This window comes from Macaca nemestrina, chromosome 1 (genome assembly GCF_043159975.1).
Source record: "Macaca nemestrina isolate mMacNem1 chromosome 1, mMacNem.hap1, whole genome shotgun sequence".
NCBI classification, from domain to species: Eukaryota; Metazoa; Chordata; class Mammalia; order Primates; family Cercopithecidae; genus Macaca; species Macaca nemestrina.
Genome location: NC_092125.1, coordinates 209879647 through 209900395, shown reverse-complemented (window position 1 = coordinate 209900395; position 20749 = coordinate 209879647). Strand labels below are relative to the sequence as shown.

General features: G+C 49.6%; 1 protein-coding gene and 1 long non-coding RNA gene across 4 annotated transcripts in view; one reads left to right on the top strand and one right to left on the bottom strand.

Moving 5' to 3' along the window:
* The first annotated feature begins 813 nt into the window (after window positions 1-813).
* Window positions 814-8299, top strand: LOC139363803 (uncharacterized). The gene is made up of 4 exons (XR_011624803.1): window positions 814-1290; window positions 1402-1503; window positions 5922-6085; window positions 8163-8299. It is a non-coding gene; the product is annotated as an uncharacterized lncRNA (long non-coding RNA).
* The window catches only part of LOC105494444 (interferon lambda receptor 1), a 33425-nt gene continuing 17474 nt past the window's right edge, over window positions 4799-20749 (bottom strand). Inside the window, exons 3-7 of one of the 3 annotated variants that reach the window (XM_011762856.3) lie at window positions 20392-20576; window positions 12475-12617; window positions 10400-10559; window positions 9978-10108; window positions 4799-8813 (exon numbers count right to left, since the gene is read on the bottom strand). In XM_011762856.3, the coding sequence (XP_011761158.2) occupies window positions 8028-8813; window positions 9978-10108; window positions 10400-10559; window positions 12475-12617; window positions 20392-20576 (1405 nt within the window). In that variant the 3' untranslated portion in view covers window positions 4799-8027. The remainder of the gene's footprint in view (window positions 8814-9977; window positions 10109-10399; window positions 10560-12474; window positions 12618-20391; window positions 20577-20749) is intronic. The other 2 variants (XM_071098618.1, XM_071098620.1) reach the window with 2 other exon arrangements.

Sequence of the window (20749 nt, the reverse complement as noted above, 5' to 3'; positions counted from 1 at the left end):
GCCTGGCGACAGAGGGAGACTGTGCCAAAAAAAAAGAAAAAAAAAAAGGAAGAAAGAAAGAAAGAAAGAAGGAAAAAAAGAAAAAAAACTTTTGCAGAAACCTAGACTGCTGGTGTGCAGGTGTGGCGATGGAGGGCGGTGGGCATGAGGGGAATGATAACATTCCCTTAGAAGTTTGAGGCTGGGTGTAGTGGCTCACGCCTGTAATCCCAGCACTTTGGGAGGCCAAGATGGGCGGATCACCTGAGGTCAGGAGTTCGAGACCAGTCTGGCCAACATGGCAAAAACTCATCGTACTAAAAATACAAAAATTAGCCGGGCGTGGTGGCAGGCACCTGTAATCCCAGCTACTCAGGCAGCTGAAGCAGGAGAATCATTTGAACCAGGAGGCAGAGGTTGCAGAGAGCCAAGATTGCACCACTGCACTCCAGCCTGGATGACAGAGCAAGACTCCATCTCGGGGAATAAAAAGAAGTTTGAGTTGGCTATCATTTCTGAGGCCCAATTCCAGGGCTGGAGAAAGTAATGGCATTGCATCCTGCAGGTTGCCCCTTAGAAGAAGGGGCCTAGAGCTCAGAGATGGGTGTGTGGAGGCTCCAGGCTCCTACTGGACTCTGGCTTCCCAGATGGTCCGCTGAGCACCTGGAGAAACAGACTCAGAATGGGGCGGGATATGTCTCACCCTGGAGTCACCACTCTCCTAGAGAGGGGCCTCCCGCCACATGCTGATGGTTTTGTCCACCAGGGCAGGGCACTCCTCGCGACCTTCTCCTCTTCATCCACTTAAAGAAGCAGTTAGGGGGAAATAAAAAGACTCAGCCTATATAAAGCCATCACACCTCCGTGTCACGTAGCGTCACACGCCAAGGGTGGGGCTCCCGGGGCTGGAACCGGTTCTGGTGTCAATCAGTATCTCTTGAGGAACTGACTCGTGGAGCTGACTCACGCATTTAGATATAACTTCTAGTCTGTTTTTCTAGAAAAAAAAAACAAAACCCCAACCCTCATTACTTCAGCCCCGCTTTAGGCACGCAGGAATGAGCTCAGCAGCCGTTGATCAAACCCTAAATAACATGGGAAACAATCAATTACAGAATAATGAATTCCAGCCCAAGTGTTAAGGTCCTGTTCTGTCTCCCACGTGCTCCCTCCAACATCGCTATGCTCGCTGAGCAGCACCAGTGCCCTCTCACAGCAGATGCTGGGTGAGGGAGGACGGACACCCACGGGCAACAGGAATTTGGGATCAGGATGGTATCATCGCATGCGAGAGCTCCTGAAACCTTATACGTAAGTCAGCCACAGCCGTCCACTTACTGACTCCAATTCATATGCCAATTCACTCTCTTATTCTTATTCTTTCATTCACCTACTCAATCCCAAGCTTCCACTCTGTGCCAGGTGCTGGTGCCAAGAGGAAAAGTAACCCCTTTCCTAAAGGAAGTTTTCAGGACGTCTATTACCCCAGCCCTCCCCTCTCCAGGCTCCCTGAGCCCGGTTCAGGTAAGACCGCGCCCTGACATACCACTAATGTCCAGGAGGTGGCAGCAGACAGGCCCGGAGAAGCTCAAGGGTGGCGACCGTGCTGGGTGGAGGGGAGAGAGGAGGAGGAGGAGGAGGAGGCGGAGAAGGAGGCGGAGGCGGAGGCGCAGGCGGAGGGGGAGGAGGAGGGCGGGTCACCTGGAGAGGACGTCCTTTCCTGTTTCCTGGAAAGGACCAGATACCCGAAGCTGGCCAGAGCGGGCGTGGTGGCAGGTGCCTGTGATCCCAGCTACTTGGGAGGCTGAGGCAGGAGAATCGTTTGAACCCGGGAGGTGGATTCACTGTCTCCTTGTCTTTGTGAATTAGCAAGGACATTTGGTTACACGTAATAGAAAGCCCTGGCTTAAATACTGGGGCAGGAGAGGAAATATAATTTCAAAACCTCAAGTGTTCATAGTAGGGACAGATCCCCCTGTAACAAAAGACAGATTAACAAGAGGAAAACAAGTCTGTAATATGTGCGGCACACATCACGAGGGAGTAACCTCAAACAAAGGTGATGGTGCAGTGGCTTGTGACTCTGGCTTAGAGAGCATCTTCAGTAAAGAACAATAAATTTCATCCTGACAAAACAGCGCCGGGAATAACGCTCAAAATCCCGAGGAAATTGAACACTCGAACAAAGGATTCTTAGCAAAGTAATTTTACTTCTGCGCAGAGGGGTGCCTCCTTGGCCAGTCACCACGAGAGCACACCTGAACAAAGGGCACGAGAGCCTTTATTTCTGACGCAAGTCCTGTACTCTTTCCCCATTGGTCGGGGTCGGGTTGTACAATCTAAACGAATCCCGGTTGGCTAAACATTTGAACTTTTTTACATAAGGTGGGCACGTAAAAGAAAGTGGAGAGGAAGGGGAAGGGTGCCTGTAATGAGCTAGAAAGTTAGTCTTCTTTCCAAATAAGGAAAGGAATGTGAGCTGGTACTGACAACGCCTGGTGCTGTGGTGTGCCTGGGCATCGAACAAAGGCAAAAAAGAAAAAAAGGAGAAAAAGGAAAGTGGAGTGGGGGTACTATGAATTAAAGAATAAAAGATGGATCAGATTATTTGAAGAGAAACCTCAACATATCCCACAAGGGGAACCGGGGGGGGAAAAAAAAACACAATACATTTTAGAGAAGTGGCAAGACAAACGAAAGTAGATTTAGGCTCCTGGAACCTCTGAGAAGGTAAGTGAATGGGAGTAAACTGATGGCATAAGGTTTGTAAAAGTTGTCTCCAGTAAAGAATTTTATAACCTGGCTTTAGGTGGAAAGAGGGGAGCTCTTCCACTGTTTGCTGCTTCTTAACTACCTTAGCTAAAAAATACTCAAAAATACCGTGTCAAAGAGGCATATTTGGGGGTAACATATTCTGGTTTCTTTCATGGACTTGTACATAGGATGCGGGGGGCCAGGCGTGGTGGCGCATGTTTGTAATCCCAGCACTTTGGGAGGGGAGTGACCAGCCTGGCCAACATGGCGAAACCCCGTCTCTACTAAAAATACAAAAACTAGCTGGGCACAGTGGCTCACTCCTGTAATCCTAGCACTTTCAGAGGCCGAGGTAGGCAGATCACTTGAGACCAGGAGTTCAGGACCAGCCTGGGCAACATGGCAAAACCCTGTCTCTACTAAAAAAAAAAAATACATATATATATATACATACACCAACATGGCAAAACTCCGTCTCTACTAAAAATACAAAAATTAGCTGGGCATGGTGGCGAGCGCCTGTAATCCCAGCTACTTGGGAGGCTGAGGCAGGAGAATTGCTTGAACCTGGGAGGAGGAGGTTGCAGTGAGCCAACAGAGTGAGACTCCATCTCAAACAAAACAAAACAAAAAACAACAACAAAAAAACACAACAAAACAAAACAAAACACCCAAAATTGGCAGAACGTGGTGGCGCACACCGGTAATCCCAGCTTCTTGGGTGGCTGAGGCACAAGAATCACTTGAACCTGGTGGGTGGAGGTTGCAGTGAGCTGAGATGCTGAGATCATGTACTCTAACCCGGGTAAGAGAGAGAGACCCTGTCTCGAAAAAAAGATTTTTAAAGGTGGGATGAAGCCGAGGCTGGGGGTGCAGCTGCACCTGGGGAAGGGACCAGAAGCAGGGGTTACTGTTTCTTGTCTTGGCAGCCCACATGGTAGTGGCTGCTTTCTTGTCTTGTCTGCAGACTGTTCCTTAGACTGGGAAATGCAGCCGTGGCAGGTTGGAAGGTACCTGCTCCAGGCCCAGCCAGCCAGGGAGACTATTGAATTCCAGGGAGACGGACTTGTAGGATCAGCTAGGCTTGGGTCTAGCACATACCCTGGCACCAATAAGTGGTGACAACTGTGGGCACAGTGCTAGACAGTCACCAGGTGGTCTTATGAGAGTCGCTGGAAACTGGGAGACCCTCGCTAATGGAGAGCCGCTGGAATGAGTTTGGGAGTGCAAGGTTAGTCACACAGGTGCTGTTCCATATCCTTTCATGGACCATAGTTGCAGTTGGGTGAGCCGTCAGCTCCAGCCTCACTGCAACAAGGGATACTGGCTGGGGACCCTGCCCTCAGCCCCATGGCACTCCCCTCTCTTGTGCACTCAGCTTGGTGGATTCCAAATGCAAGTACCTGCAACTCTGCCTCAGGGAACGGCCTCCACACTGGACTGATGGGAGGGAGTAGCTAGATTCCCTGGCTCCTGCCCCTGGCAGGAGGACCAAATCTGAAGTGCATCCCACATTGACTTCCAGAGCTTTCCAGGGGCATTGAGGTTCAGCTGCCCACAGCAGGGACCTGTTGATGACACACTTTGCCTGGCCGCCCTCCTCCCCCACCACCCCATCTTGCCTCCACACTCCCCTCCTGGCGTTACCTGGATCACTGCACTGCTTTCTACCTTTCTACCTTTTCTCTGGGTTTGCTTCTGGGGACCCAACTCAAGACCTTGTAGTGTTTTTTGTTTTTTTGTTTTTTTGTTTTTGAGATGGAGTCTCGCTCTGTCACCCAGGCTGGAGTGCAGTGGTGTGATCTTGGCTCACTGCAAGCTCCGCCTCCCGGGTTCACGCCATTCTCCTGCCTCAGCCTCCTGAGTAGCTGGGACTACAGGCGCCGACCACCAGGCTCGGCTAATTGTTTGCATTTTTAGTAGAGATGGGGTTTCACCGTGTTAACCAGGACAGTCGTGATCTCCTGACCTTGTGATCCGCCTGCCTCGGCCTCCCAAAGTGCTGGCATTACAGGTATGAGCCACCCTGCTTGGCCGGCCCTTGTAGTCTTAACAGCTAGGTTTCCCAGAGGAGAGGTGAGGAGCCTTTGAAAAGTAAGAGAATAGGCCAGGCACAGTCACTCACACCAGTAATCCCAACCAACACTTTGGGAGGCCAAGGAGGGAAGGATTGCTTGAGCCCAGGAGTTTGAGACCAGCCTGGGCAACACAGGGAGATTCCATCTCTACAAAAACAAAAAAATCAATCAGGCCTGGTGGTGCATGCATACGCGACAGAGTGAGATCCTGTCTCACAAAAGGATAAGAGCATACACTTTTCCATTCAATTGTACGTTTTTTTCCTTAAAAATAGAGCTCTTTATTTAAACAGTTTAGGGTATACCAACAAGCAGTTGGATATCATTTAAATATGACATAAACATAGCAAAAATAGAAATAAATACCAATACGTAAGAACAACATATACTGTTAGTACTCTAAAGTGATACATGTTGCTTCACCTAAGGCACGAACACTTTTCACAGGATGTGCTTCCAGTGCAGGCCCAGCCCACACCACACAGTTCCCACCCGCTGTGCATGTGAAAGGGCTTTGTAAACAGTTAAGTGCTGACCACACAAGGCAAATTATCATACTGATTATCATGCACTTTCCTAAGCTTCTCCTGGCTTTTTGTCAATGACTTAATGACGATAAAGGAGATGGAGTTTAGAGTTACTAGAAAACTCAAGCTATGTCAGAAATTAAACTCTGGAAAAATTCTTTAAAAAAAATAGTAAGGTTTGGCTGGGCGCGGTGGCTCATGCCTGTAATCCCAGCACTTTGGGAGGCCAAAGCAGGCGGTTCACCTGAGGTCAGGAGTTTGAGACCAGCCTGGCCAGCATGATGAAACCCCGTCTCTACTAAAAATACAAAAAAATTAGCCAGGTGTGGTGGTGGGCACCTGTAATCCCAGCTACTTGGGAGGCTGAGGCAGGAGAATCACTTGAACCCGGGAGGCGGAGGATGCAGTGAGCCGAGATCGCACCACTGCACTCCAGCCGAGGCAACAAGAACAAAACTCCGACTCAAAAAAACAAAACAAAAATAGTAAGGTTTAAGAATAGAAACGGAGTGGTTATTTCATACAAGCCTAAGATGATGCTGATGATAGCTTTTACTTTTTTGAAATTACCTCCACGAAGCAGCTCGGCTGGTTCCAGAGAGAACATTGGTCCAGGTCTGGGAATTTCCCTGGGAGCTGGCCCCGAGCCACAGCCCTCCCCAGCTCTGTGGTTTGTTTGTTCTTCCTCTTCTGAGCTCAATCTTGTGGACAAGCCTCACTGCAGGGAAAATCCCTGGGGAGACACAGGTGTGTGTTGTATGTGTGTGTGTATACGTGTGTGTGTGTGTGTGCCCCAGCAGTGGTGAAGGCCTCCTGACCCTTAGAAATCCTGGCTGTGACCTTCATCTTTTACTGACATGGACAAGGGGTCAGAGGTTGGCCCGGCTGTGCAGAGATCGAAGCTCTAACCCTTGGGGATGTGCACAATAAGTCTTCAGAGCAGCACTGCTGGGTGACCTGGGGCAAGTGCCTTTACCACCCTGGACATCAGCTCCTTTGCAACAAAAGGAGTGGTTTGCTAACTTTTTCTTGAGTAGTGGAAGCCCTCTAAACAAAACCTTACGTGGAAAGCCACAGTATGTAAATCAGGACACAGTGAGGCTGCTCTGGTGAAAATGGGAGGCTCCCATAGCCCCATGGCACTCCCTGCAATGCGATCCAAGGCCTTTGGGGGACATGGTTTGAGAAGCCCTGGATGAGATGCCCTAAGAAGCTTTTCCAGTTCTGTCATTTAATGTTGTACCCTTGTGGCGGCTTTAAAACAACACAGCTCTCTGGGTTCAATGGCTTTGAACATCCCTTCTTCACAAATCCAGAAACGTTAGTCCTGGCAGGTTGAATGGCCACAGAGCCAAGGTTGTTCAGATCCTCCACCACAAAACACTTTGGTCCTCCGGGTGAAAACTCAGCTGTGCTCATCTATATTCTGCTGGGTGTAGGTTAGCTGAGGATACATGAGCAGCCCCACGTAAGGATGGTCACCTGAATCTAGAAGGCACTGGTTTCTTATAACCAGAAGGGAGAATGGGACTTCTCTGGAACACAGTAGTCAACCAAGGGCCTAACGTGCTGTCCAAACAGGGATCACGGGCCCAGAAGTCCGATTCCTGTCACGTTACTGTCCTACTCCAACAAACTGGGTCCCTAGAAGATGGAGCACTTGGTTCCTCCCCTGGGAAGCAGGGTTCCCATTGCTGGGTGAAGGCGGAGAGACCAGGGTCCCCTTGGGTGGGACTCTGGTTTCTGAGAGCTCACTCACCTGACTGGGAGGCAGTGAGGGTAGAAGGAAGGAGGTAGACTGGGGATGAGACAAGCTGAATGGTAAGTGCTCTCAGTCACTCGGGGTTTAGGGGCCACAGGTGGGAGATGCCCAGGGGTCTCCTGGAGCCTGGATAGATGGAGAATTCTACCAGCCACCATGTAGAGAGCACCAAGAACACAGCGGGCTCCATGCTACACACGTCTGAGATCCCCTAGAACCCTCACCACACCCAGGCGAAGCTGCAGATGAGGAAGTGAGGCAGAGAAGGAAGGTGTCTTCCCCAAGATCACGAAACCAGTGACCAGCAGAGGTGGGATTTGAACCCCGGTCTGTCTGACACTAAAACTATACAATGCCATGACTCCAAAGACCAGGATTTGAGGACAGCCACCCTTCCCTTCCCATCCAAAACCCTCAGCCAACTGGAGTTTTATCTGGGCCTCACCTAGAGGACCCATGAATCAGGAGGCTGAGCCCTGGGATGGGGGAGCTCAGTGGCTGCTGGGAAAGGCATGAGGTATAGCAGGTGTGCCTCCAGTGGTCTCAAGTTCCAGAGGGCCCCTTGGTGGTGTCCACCTTTGATGTCCGCAGTGACCTGAGCTCACCTGTTTTATGTTGTCCAGGGATAATGTTTCCCCCTGGCCTGTCACCCCAGGGACAATGGGGGTGATGACACCCCACAAACCTACGACCTCAGCCACCCTGTGTCCACTCCTCTTGTAGCTCAGCCTAAAGCGGGTGGGTCACAGGAGGGAGCGGCATCTTATTGCTCAGCCCAACGGGCAAACAGCCGCTAGGCGGGGTTCCCGGAAGTGCAATGCCCCTTCGCCACCTAGGAAAGGTACGGAGGCTTTTGAGTTTCTTGGGAAGCCCAGTAGTCCTCGCAAAGGCAGCAGCATCAGATTCGGTGGGAAGCCATGGGACAGCTCACCTGGCCATGTAATACCCCCGTGTCCGGCCCCTCTCCTCGGTCCTCTGGGTGCTTTCAGCCCCCCAGCTGCCCGCATCGCTGTCCTCAGTTTCTGATTCCCTCGCCTCCTCTTCCTCCTCTTCCTCCTCAAGGCTGCTTTCCCAGCAGAAGGTCAGTGTCCGAAGAGAAACTGGGGGCCCCCCAGGGACCAGATTTGACTCTGGTGGTAAGGTGCCCCAGGTGGCCCAGGAGGAGAGGTCATCTTTTGGGAGCTCTTCCAGGAAACCCGAGTCCGTGGAGAATTCAGGTGGTGGGAGAGGTTCTTGGTGCCCGTCCCCACCCGGCCCTTGGCCTGGCCCCTTCTCAGCCAAATAGCCAGAGGATCCAGCCCTGTCCCAGGAGGAGTCCACAGTGCTGGCCCAGCTTCTGTCTGAAGAATCCCAAGCAGAGGAGCCTTCGCCCGGGAGCAGAGGAGCCCTGGGCCTCCCTGAGTCCACCCCACCAACCTCCGAGTGCCCTGGAACCTGGTGCTCTTGCCCCAGGAAAGAAGGTGGCTCAATGTAGGGCTGGAAGCTGACGCCATCTTCTGTGTCCTCCTCCTCCTCCTCCTCCTCCTCCTCCTCGTCCTCGTCCTCTGCAAGGTCCTTCTTCCATCCTGCCTGTTGAGTGGCTGGGGCCCTGACTCTAGGCGTCGGCCTGACCCCTCTGGTCAGTTCCTTTTGGGGACAGAGGAGTAAGTCGTTCAGGGACTCTGGTCTGCTGGGCTGAAAGGTTGCCACAGGGTATGTGTGTCCAGAAAAGTCCTGATTTGGGTAGGGGAGAGAAGAGCAGAAAATTTAGGCTTTCCTGAAGCACAATTATCTTCATCTGAATTCCCCTAGAAACAGACCTGAGACAAGGCTTCAAGTGTAAGCAGTTTCTTTGGGAGGTGATCCCAGGACACACCAGATGGGACTGGGGGAGCAGCCAGGAAGTGGGGTGTTATCAAGCAACTGACCACTAAGGCTACTGGCACTTAATCCTGCTGGGAACTCAGGGAGCCACTGGGGCACACGCACCTCGGAGCGATCCCAGGAGGGGGATGCTCCTGGGCTCTTTACCCACAGTCATGGTTGAGGAATGGAATTGCTGGTGGCTCTGACACTTGCAGGCTGCCACATGCAGGGGCAGTGTGGGCTCCAGAGGCCAGAGAAAGCCCACTGGGTGCAGGCACTGGGAGTTGCAAGACCAGCTGGTGTGCTCTTAACAGGAAGGCTGAGGGCACGGGGCAGCACACAGACATGTCTACCCGAGGTTGTCACTCTGACAGTTAGTGGGATTCTCCTATAGATCCTGGAGCCAGGAAATTTGGAAATGCTCCCTTTGCCACCCTGCCATGATGCAGGGACACTCAGAACCCATCCTCAAAGCCCCCATGCCCATCAGAGCCTTGCCTATGCCCAAGCTGCCCCTGCCAGCCCTCATCTGAACGGGGCCAACCCATATCACCTCCTGGGCTTCCCCTGCCCAAGCTGTCCCCTAGATTCTAAGGGAGAGACCCAGCAGACCAGGGAAGAAACTCCAAGGTCAGCCAGGGCACAGCTCATCCTGGGTTAAAGTGTGAACTAAAAATTGGGACTCTTTTAAGATATCCCCTTTGGTGGCTCCTCTCCTCCTCCCCTTCTGGGTATCTCTCCTGAGGTCCAAGGCCAGGGGCTCTGCTCCCAGCAGCTGACACATCCTTAGCAGAGGTGAAGTTATTTATCTCACAGGAACTTAAGGCACTCCTCCCTCCCCGGCCTATTTGCCATTTTATTCAGGACTAAGTGAATGCATTACTAATGGTGGAAATTCAGACACAAAGATAGATGTTTTGGTCCAGGAGTCTGGACCATCTTGATATTCTATCTGAACAACTCGTAGCTCCAGCCCCACTCCCTTACTCTCAACCCCTCCCCACCTGCCGCACACCCCCAGATTTGCTATACCAGGGCCCGTGGCATCTTTGCCCGCTGAAACCAGGGGTTCCCCATGAGGCTCTTCCAGATCACACCCCCTGCAGCAATTACTAACAGCAGTATCAGAAGTGATGGCAGCACCAGGAAAGCCCAGCTGGCTTCTAAGGAAGGAAAAATAACAATGAGAGAAACAACAATGGCTCTTGTCTACAACTGCACCTGTGCTGAGTGCTTCACATACATTACCCTATTTAATCCTCACAAGAATAAACCTATCCTGCAGACTGTGCAAACCAAGGTTTGGGGCATTATGTAAGCTGCCCAAAGACACACAATGAGTGTGGTTTTAATCCCGGCGAGTCTGTCTCTAGGTCCATGCTCTTAACCACTGTGTCACAAAGCTCCCAAGGCCCAGAGGGAAAGTTCCCCCTTCTGCACCACTTGGTACCCACCTGGAACCTCCAGCAAGAAGCACGTGGGCTTAGAGAACTCGCTGTATTTCGGGACACTGAAGGTGTAGATAGTTCTGGCACTGAGGCAGTGGCGTTCGCTGGCAGCTGGCTGGAGGGTGATCCGGACTGGCTGGCCATGGGGAGTGACTGGAAATAGGGTCTGTTTGGAAAAGAAGCAGAGAGTGGCAGAGCTGCTGTGGGGACTGGTTTCACACAACCAGGACAGAGTGGGGTTGGCAGACATGGTAGGGTGTGTGTGTTTTTTTTTTTTTTTTTTCCTGTAGGGGATAGGGTCTGGCTCTGTCACCCAGGCCAAAGTGCAGTGGTGTGATCACAGCTCACTGTGGCCTCAAACTCCTGGGCTCAAGCAATCCTCCTACCTCAGCTCTCCAAGTAGCTAGGGACTGCAGATTCACAACCACCATACCTGGGTAATTTTTTAAAATTATTTTTTGTACAGACAAAGTCTTGCTGTTGCCCAGGCTGGTCTCGAACTCCCAGCCTCAAGTGATCCTCCCTCCTTGCCTGAACCTTCTATTCTTTTCCTGCATTAAAGTGTAAGCATTGAGGAAGCACTTCCCAACACCGCCTGAGTTCTTTTCATCTGAGTCTCTGGGTAGGGATAGCCACGGTTCAAAAGCAGCCTGCCACTTTGGGGCGCCCTGGTGTGCACCCCCATTAAGGTCCCTACTTTGAGGAGCAGATTCTTCAGGCTTTCCATCTTGGGGTCTCCCAGTCTATCAGCAGTGGAGGAAACCTCTGCAGATGTCTGTCTGGTATGGAAGGCACAGGCCACGTGTGACTACTGAGTATGTGAAATGCATCTGGTCCACACTGACAGGTGTTCCAAGTACAAAACACACATCAGATTTTAAAGAAGTAGAGAAAAAGAATGTAAAAGATCTCAATCACTTTTATCAGAATTGCTCACTGAAATGATACCATTCAATTGGATGAAGTAAAATCTGTTATTAAAATTCAATGTACCTGTCTCTTTTTACCTAACATGGATCTCTTAAAACTGCACATATGGCTTGCATTATATTTCTTTCTATTGGGCAGTGCTGGTCTGGAATATTTGTGAGGTTCTTCAAGGCAGAAACCACGCTGGATTCAGATCTATAATCCCTGGAACCCGGAGTATGCAAAAGATCGGGAGTGTAAATGTTGCTTTAGTGGAAGCAAGAGCAATCAAGAACAGGGGTCCAGGGACCAAGTCTGGCTGGCCACTTGTTTATGTAAAAAGTTTTATTTTTTTGTTTTTTTGAGACAAGGTCTCACTCTGTTGCCCAGACTGAAGTGCAGTGGCGCGATTACGGCTCACTGTAGCCTCGCTTCCTTAGCTCAAGCGATCCTCCTGCCTCAGCATCCCAAGTAGCTGGGACCACAAGCATGCGTCACCATAGCCAGCTTTTTTTTTTTTTTTTTTTTTTTTTTTTTTGTAGAGACAGTGTTTCACCATGTTCCCCAGGCTGGTCTTGAACTCCTAGGCTAAGGTAATCCTCCCACCTGGGCCTCCCAAAGTACTGAGATTACAGGCCTAAGCCACCACACCTAGCCTGTAAACAGTCTTACTGGAACCCAGCGATGCCCATTCATTTACATACAGGCTGTAGCTCCTTTTGTGCTGCAACTGCAGTGTTGAGGAGTCCTAAGCGAACATAAGGCCCACGAAGCCAAACATATCCACTATCTGGCTTTCTTCAGGAAAGTTTGCCAGCCCTTGCCATAAATAAATGCAGCTGTACACACATGCATACACAGAAAACAAATCTGAAATTGGATATACACCAGAGTGATGTGTGGTCATCTCCGGGTACTTTTGGTTTGCTTCTTAGAGCTTATCTGTATTTTTCAGTTTTTCTGTACTGAATCTGTTGACTTGGCAAGCAGGCCTCTTGTAGGTCATCATACTTTGACCAGATTTTATTAGGGCTGACTGCCAGAAGCCAGGGGTGTTCAGGGAAGGCTTCCTGGAGGAGGTGTGCAGGAGCAGGCTGGGAGGGTGAGAAGAACCTGAGTAAGAAGGGGTGGAGGAGTGGGCCTAGCCTGGGGGCAGGAAAGGAGTTTCCTACCTTGTTTCCGGCCCCCTCCTTCCAGAATGCCACCTCATACTTCAGATCCAGTGGAGGCATGCAGGGGGGCAGCTGGTATGTGGCATTGGCACTTAGGATCTCCTCCGTCTGGGTGAGCACCAGGACAGGTGGGGCCGGTTCCACTGCAGAAACAGAGCAGGACCTGTCAGTAATCCCGAGGGGCCGCACTGCCTCCATCCCACAAGACCAGAGAGCTGTCTTGGAAATGGAAAAGCAACTAGCATGTTTCAAACACTTCTTGCGCACCCAGAACCTTATAATCTGTTATTTCAGCCTTGCAGTGACCCTGGGAGGGAGATACCACTATTCTCATTTCATAGAGGGGAAAACAGGATTAGAGATGAGAGGTGACCCAGGCAAGCTCACTGCTGACCTGCCTTCTCTCATGCCATCCCGTCCGTCTGGGTGCCCTCCACATGTCACTGGCCTGGCAGATCCTGCCCATCTGGATTCATTTCCTATCGCTGCCATAACAAATTACCACACACATATTGGCTTAAAAATGATACAAACTTATTATCTCACAGTTATCTAGGTCAGAAGTCCAGGTGGGCTCAGCTGGTTCCTCTGCTCTGGGTCTCACATCTGGAACCATTGGGGTGAAGACACTTCCAAGGCCCCTTGGGTTGTCAGCAAAACTTAGTTCTTTGTGGCTGTAGGGCTGTGGTCCCTGTTTCCTGGCTGGTTGTTAGTGGGAGCCTCTCGCTCTGGAGGGCACCCACATTTTTCATCACGTTACCACTCCATCGTCAAACCAGAAACAGCACCGTGGAATCCTGTTTATGCTTCAGATCTCTCTGACTTCCCCTTCTGCCGCTTCTCTTCTGCCTCCAGCTGGAGAAAGTTTTAAAGGCTCATGGGATTAGATTGGGCCCATCTGGATTATCCAGGATAACCTCCCTATTTGAAGATCTATGTCTCAGTCCATTCTGTGTTGTTATTTCAGAATATCACAGGCTGGGTAATTTATAATGAACAGAAATGTATTTGGCTCGTGTTTCTGGAGACTTGGAAGTCAAAGAGCATGGCACTGGCATCTGGCAAGGGCCTTTGTGCTGTGTTATCCCATGGTGGAAGGTGGAAAGGCAAGAGAGGGTGAGAGTGAGCCAGCAAGAGAGGGCAGAACTCACTTTTCTTTTTTTTTTCTTTTCTTCTTCTTCTTCTTCTTTTTTTTTTTTTTTTGAGACAGAGTCTTGCTCTGTCATCCAGACTACTGGAGTACAATGGGGTGATCTCAGCTCACTGCAACCTCTGCCTCCTGGATTCATGCAATCCTCCTGCCTCAGCCTCCTGAGCAGCAGCTGGGATTACAGGCGCCTGCCACCACTCCCGGATACGTTTTTTTTTTTTTTTGAGACGGAGTCTCGCTCTGTTGCCCAGGCTGGAGCGCAGTGGCCGGATCTCAGCTCACTGCAAGCTCCGCCTCCCGGGTTTACGCCATTCTCCTGCCTCAGCCTCCCGAGTAGCTGGGACTACAGGCGCCCGCCACCTCGCCCGGCTAGTTTTTTGTATTTTTTTAGTAGAGACGGGGTTTCACCGTGTTCGCCAGGATGGTCTCGATCTCCTGACCTCGTGATCTGCCCGTCTCAGCCTCCCAAAGTGCTGGGATTACAGGCTTGAGCCACCGTGCCCGGCCCTGGATACGTTTTTGTATTTTTTAGTAGAGACAGAGTTTCACCATGTTGGCCAGGCTGGTCTCAAACAACTGACTTCAAGTGACCCACCAGCCTTGGCCCCCCAAAGTGCTGAGTGGCATAAGCCACTGCCCCTGGCCAGAACTCACTTTTTAACAATCCATTCTTGATAAACACACTCCCGAAAGACTGACATTAATCTATTCATGGGGGCAGAGTTATTAAGGACTAAATCACCTTTTAACAGGGCCACTTCTTAATGCAATCACAATGATGATTAAATGTCAACAGAAGTTTTAGAGGGGACATTCAAACCATAGCAGTCTATAACCTTAATTAAGATTCCTACAGCTGGCCGGGCGTGGTGGCTCACGCCTGTAATCCCAGCACTTTGGGAGGCTGAGGTGGATAGATCACAAGGTCAGGAGATCGAGACCATCCTGGCTAACATGGTGAAAGCCCATCTCTACTAAAAATACAAAACAATTAGCCGGGTGTGGTGGCGGGCACCTGTAGTCCCAGCTACTCGGGAGGCTGAGGCAGGAGAATGGCGTGAACCCGGGAGGCGGAGCTTGCAGTGAGCTGAGATGGCACCGCTGCACTCCAGTCTGGGCGACAGAGCAAGATTCTGTCTCAAAAAAAAAAAAAAAAAAAAAAAGATTCTTACTGCCATGCAATACTGACATCTAACATATTCTCAGCTTCTGGGGATTAGGGCAGAGCACCTTTAGAGGATCATTCTACCTACCATGGTCTTCCCTCTGTCCCCCACCTAAAACCCACATCTCTTTCTTTCTTTTCTTTTCTTTTTTTTTTTTGAGATGGAGTTTCACTCTTGTTGCCCAGACTGGAGTGCAATGGCGTGAACGCAGCTCACCGCAACTTCCACCTCCCGGGTTCAAGCAATTCTCCTGCCTCAGCCTCCCGAGTAGCTGGGATTATAGGCATGTGACACCACGCCCAGCTAATTTTGTATTTTTAGTAGCGATGGGGTTTCTCCATGTTGGTCAGGCTGGTTTTGAACTCCCAACCTCAGCTGATCTGCCCGCCTCAGCCTCCCAAAGTGCTGGGATTACAGGCGTGAGCCACTATACCTGGCCCACATCTCTTTCAAATGCAAAATCCATTCACTCCATCCCAATGTCCCCCAATGTCTCATCTCATTACAGCATCAACTCAAATTCCCAAATCAACAGTATCTAAATCAGAGTCAAATAGACTCTGGGCATAGTCCAGTCAGTACAACTCCCGGGACACAGTTTCTCTTCATCTGTGGGCCAGAAAGACTAAAGTTATCTGTTCCCAACATAAAACGTGGGACAGGCACAGGATAACAGTTGCAGACAATCTGGTTAAGTATGGGGAAATGGAAGGGACAATGGGGTCATGGTCCAACACAGTTTGAAAATCCAGCCAAGAAAACTCCATTAGGTTTCAAGGCTTGGGAAGAATTCTCTTTCGCTCTTAGCACTGCCCTTTGAGCTTCTGGTTTCACCATCTGAGTCATCCTTCCTTTTCACTAAAGGTAGCAGGTGTTTGCAGCTAAGTAGTTTTACCAGTCTGCATCTCACCAGTAGAAACTGGAGAGTCCAACAGCCTTCTTTGATTTCATATGCTCTGTGTTCCATTTAGCCCAAGATAACAGTGTTTCTGTGGATGTAAAGTTCTCAGGAACTTTATGGATCTCCTATGGATGTCACGGGGGAATCCACTGCATTATTAGATAAAAGCCAGGTGCATAAATCTTTTTTTCAGATAAGCCCTTCTCTACTTTTGGCTCCAGCTGAGATGGCTGAGGGACAATGCTCTTCAGCTTCCTAGAAGTCCCCTGGTTTGATTGAAGGGGACTGTGAGTTATAATCTTAATCTCCTCAAAAAGCCTTTTGAGTGACTCAGTACTTTGATCTTTTATCTTCCTGAAGTTTGGTACAATAATGTACTTGTCTGTTTCTCTATGTCACACTTTTCAGAGCAATCTCTTTCTTTTTTCTTTTTTTTTTTTTTTCTTTTTTTTGAGATGGAGTCTTGCTCTGTCACCCAGGCTGGAGTACAGTGGCCTGATCTTGGCTCACTGCAACCTCCACCTCTTGGGTTCAAGTGATCCTCCCACCTCAGCCTCCTGAGTAGTTGGGATTACAGGTGCCCACCACCACACCCAGCTAATTTTTGTATTTTTAGTAGAGATGGGGTTTCCCCACATTGGCTAGGCTGGTCTCAAACTCCTGACCTCAGGTGATCTGCTCACCTCGGACTGATTATAGGCATGAGCCACTGCGCCCAGCCACAATCTCTTAATTTTATTGTTTTTTGCATAGGTTGAGAACTTCCCAAATCATCAAGTCCTGGTTCCTTTCTGTTTAAGTTCTTCCTTCATTTTCTCTCTTTCCTCTTGCATGTTACTATAAGTGGCAGGAAGAAACCAGGACGTGCCTTCCACATTTTATTTGGAAACCTCCTCCGATAAGCATTCAAATTCATCATTTACAAGATCTGCTTCCCACAAGACTGCAGGACACAATTCTGCTAAGCTTTCTGCCAGTATGGAACAAGGCTCTTCCCTCTCGAGTTTTCAATAACGCATTCCTTACCTTGTGAAGCAGTGCCTTGAGTGTCAGTGTGTCTACTAACAGGCTGTTCATGATGATTGAGGGATTCTTGGAGGGGATTTAGCTTTTCTCTAAAATGCAGCTTGTTTCTTTCTGCACTCTGATTCTTTAACTTCCACATTCCTACTGACAGTCTGTTGAGGGCCGTCTAGCCTTGCCCAATGGCTTGAAGATGGAGAGGGCAATGTGACAAGGAATATGTCAGCCAGAGAAAACTAAATACACCACCTTTCAAGTTCTAACTAAAATGCCATTTCTTCCATGTAGCCTTCCCTGATAACCAGCCAGCAGGGATCTCTGACCACACTAGTCACCTTTGCCCTGTGTTTGTGGTCAAGGTAAACACGTGGCTTCTTCATGATGCCATTACTTACATGTTTAGGAAACATCCATTGGATACTGACTAGGTATCAAGCTTTGGGAAGGGAGCTGAGGGGAATGGGGAGACGAGGCCTCCTTGTATCCTGACCTCCAGGAGCTGAAAGCTTGGGGTAAATGAAATATGCAAACTACCAAAAGAAAGTGATCAGGGCCACAGATAAGAGCAGGAAAACTGTGGAGGCAGTGTAAAGGCAGGAAGGGTCACCCTGGCTTGGGATGTGGGGCTGTAGAATCAGGAGAAATTCAGGGAGGACATGAAAACTAATGAAAACATTTTAAATGTCTTTGCGTCTTTCCCTTTATTCTTCTAATGTCTTATTCCTACCCTTCCAGTGATTACTGTGGTTTGTCTATCATTCTTCTAGCCAGACAGCCTTCCCATCTGCCTTGTTATCCTTCCTTTCCTTCTCATCCATCCATCCATCCATCCTTCCCAACCACCCTTCCTTTCTTCTCAATCATCCTTTCTAACCAATATTTTTTCCTTCCTATGCCTCTTTTCTTATTATTCATTTATACTTCCCACCTTTTATCTCACCAGTCAGCCTTCTAACCTACTCATCCATTCTCACCCATCCATTCATCTTTTCTTTTCTACCTTTCTACACATCCTTCCTTCTTGTCTCTCCTTCCTTCCTTCCTCACTTCTCCTTCGCCCCAGCCCTTCCTTCCCTGCTTGGATGTCCCGCTTTTCTTCTATACTATCTACCCACCCATCTCATCCACCCGTCTGCCTTTTCTTCTGCCTTCTGTGATGGTTAAATTTTTTCTTTCTTTAAGACAGGGTGTTGCTCTGTCACCCAGACTGAAGTGCAATGGAACAATCATGGCTCACTGCAGCCCTGACCTCCTGGGCTCAAGTCATCCTCCCACCTTGGCCTCCCAAATATCTGGGACCACAGGTGCACACCACCATACCCAGCGAATTTAAATATTTATTTATTTATTTTGTAGAGATGAGGTCTCCCTATGTTACCTAGGCTGGTCTTGAGCTCCTGGGCTCAAGGGATCTGCCTACCTCATCCTCAAGGGATCTTCCCACCTTGGCCTCCCAAAGTGATGGGATTACAGGTGTGAGCCACAGTGCTTGGCCTGTGATGGTTAATTTTATGTGTCAATTTAACTGCACTAAGGGATATCCAGGTAGATAGTAAAACATTATTTCTGGGCCCATCTGTGAGGATTTTTCCAGAAGAGATTAGCATTTTAATCAGTAGATTTGGTGAAGATCTCTCCTCACCAGTGTGGGCGGGCATCATCCAATCCCCTGATGGCCCAAAGAGAACAAAAAACAGAGGAGGAATGGCACATTCACGCGCTCTCTTCCTGAGCTAGCACATCAGCTTCTCCTGTCCTTGGACATCGGAGCTTCCTGTCCTCAGGCATTTGGACTCTGGGACTTATACCAGTGGCCCCTCTGATTGTCGGGCCTGTGGCCTTGGACTAGGGGTTACACCAGTGCTCCCCTGGTCTTGGGTCTTCAGACTCAGATGGAATCACACCACAAGCTTTCTTGGTTGTCCAGCACATGACCACATATTGGGGGATGTTTTTTGTGTCTGTAATTGCATGAGCCAATTCCCATAATAAATCTCCTCTTATTATAAATTTTTTTTTTTTTTTTTTTTTGAGACGGAGTCTCGCTCTGTCACCCAGGCTGGAGTACAGTGGCATGATCTCAGCTCACTGCAACCTCTGCCTCCCAGGTTCAAGTGATTCTCCTGCCTCAGCCTCCTGAGTAGCTGGGACTACAGGTGTGTGCCACCACACCTGGGTAATTTTTGTATTTTTAGTAGAGACGGGGTTTTACCATGTTGGCCAGGCTGGTCTTGAACTCCTGACCTCAAAGGATCCATCCGCCTCAGCCTCCCAAAGTGCTCTGATTACAGGTGTGAGCCACCATGGCTGGCCTCCTCTTATTGCATCTATATATATCCTATTGGTTCGGTTTCTCTGGAGAACCTTGACTAACATACTTCCTATCCTCCATCTCTCCATCCACCCATATTTTCTTCCTAATAGGCATCCATCCTTCCATCCAACCTCCTTCCTTCCCATTTTTCCATCGCTTCCTCCTCCATCCTCTCCATCCTCCCTTTCTTCTTATCCATCTATCCTTCCCTCCTTTTATCCATCCACCGAGTCAGCTTCTTTCCACATGAATCATCTCTTCTTCCTTCTCTACCATATTTTCCTGCTGCCCTGTAGTCAGTCCGTCCCTCTTCTCTCTTGAAGCCTTATTTTGTCCTTGAACATTGTAAGAAGCCTGGGCAGCAAGTTACAGCTCTCAGCTCTCTGAGGACACTGTCAGGGCATTTATCCTCCGCTTGTTACCCGGCCCTGCCCAAGGTCAGAAAGCTCCAGCTCATATCTATGTCCACCGGTTACTAGCGGTGTCAAGTTTCTTAGCGTCTGTGAGTCTTGGGTTGATGGAAATGAACCTCACAAGTTTGCTGTGAAGATTAAAAATAGACTGAAAAAAAAAGGGTGCTCTCCTCACCCAATGTCAATTGGTGATTTCTGCCAGTAAGCATGAGACCTTTTTTTTCCATCATCTTTACCGCCCCCCAACCCCCCACTTTCTGCAGTGTATAAAAAATACTTTTGCAAACAGAATTTGTTTTTTTGTTTGTTTGTTTATTTTTTTCTTTTGAGATGCTCCGTCGCCCAAGCTGGAGTGCAGTGGCGTGATCTTGACTCACTGCAACTTCCGCCGCCTCCTGGGTTCAAGCAATTCTCCTGCCCCAGCCTCCCGAGTAGCTGGGATTACAGGCACCCACCACCAAGTCCGGCTAATTTTTATATATTTAGTAGAGATGGGGTTTTGCCATGTCGGCCAGGGTGGTCTCAAACTCCTGACCTCAGGTGATCCACCTGCCTCAGCCTCCCAAAGTGCTGGGATTACAGGCATGGACCACCACGCCCGGCCCAGAATTTGTTTTAAACATTGTTTTTAAGGAGAGAGGTTGAACATAAAAAATAGGAATAAGCATATAAAGTGCCTTGTGTAGTCCATGACCGAAATGGTGCTCAACTGAAGATAATGAACATTGTTAGCAGAGGGTGCACGCTGGAGCTCCCCTAACTCCCTGACAGGCTACCAGACATGGCCCCGGGCGGTTGCTGGTCCCATGCCCCATCTCAAAGGGGCTGGCCCCAGGGAGCTGCCCTCTGCTTTGGGGAAGTGGGAGACAGATGGTCAGAACAGTACCACTGAGCACAGCTCCTGGATGGGATGGAGAGTCTCCCACTCAGTCCCTTACCCAGAGACCTACCTTCAAAAAGGTAATCTACATATTCGGACTCCACCCAGGGGGACTTGGAGCTGGGAGAAACCGTCTGCACGCGCCCCTTGAACTTGTTGTACAGGTCCTGTTTCTTTAGGCACATCATAGAACACAGCAGCTCCTTGGTTCCTGCACACTCTTCCACTTTGCGCCACCGTCTGGGGGTAGGAGAGCTGGGGGAGGAGACAGGAGAGCTTGGGCCATGGATTCAGCCTCTCAGGGTCAGGGAACTTAGAGAACAGGTGATTACGCGTTCCTCCGTTTGGCTGGACTGACTTTAGGTCCATCCGTCCAGACAGGCAACCACCGGCTGAGACAGGATAAGAACAGCCTGGTCAAGAGCTCA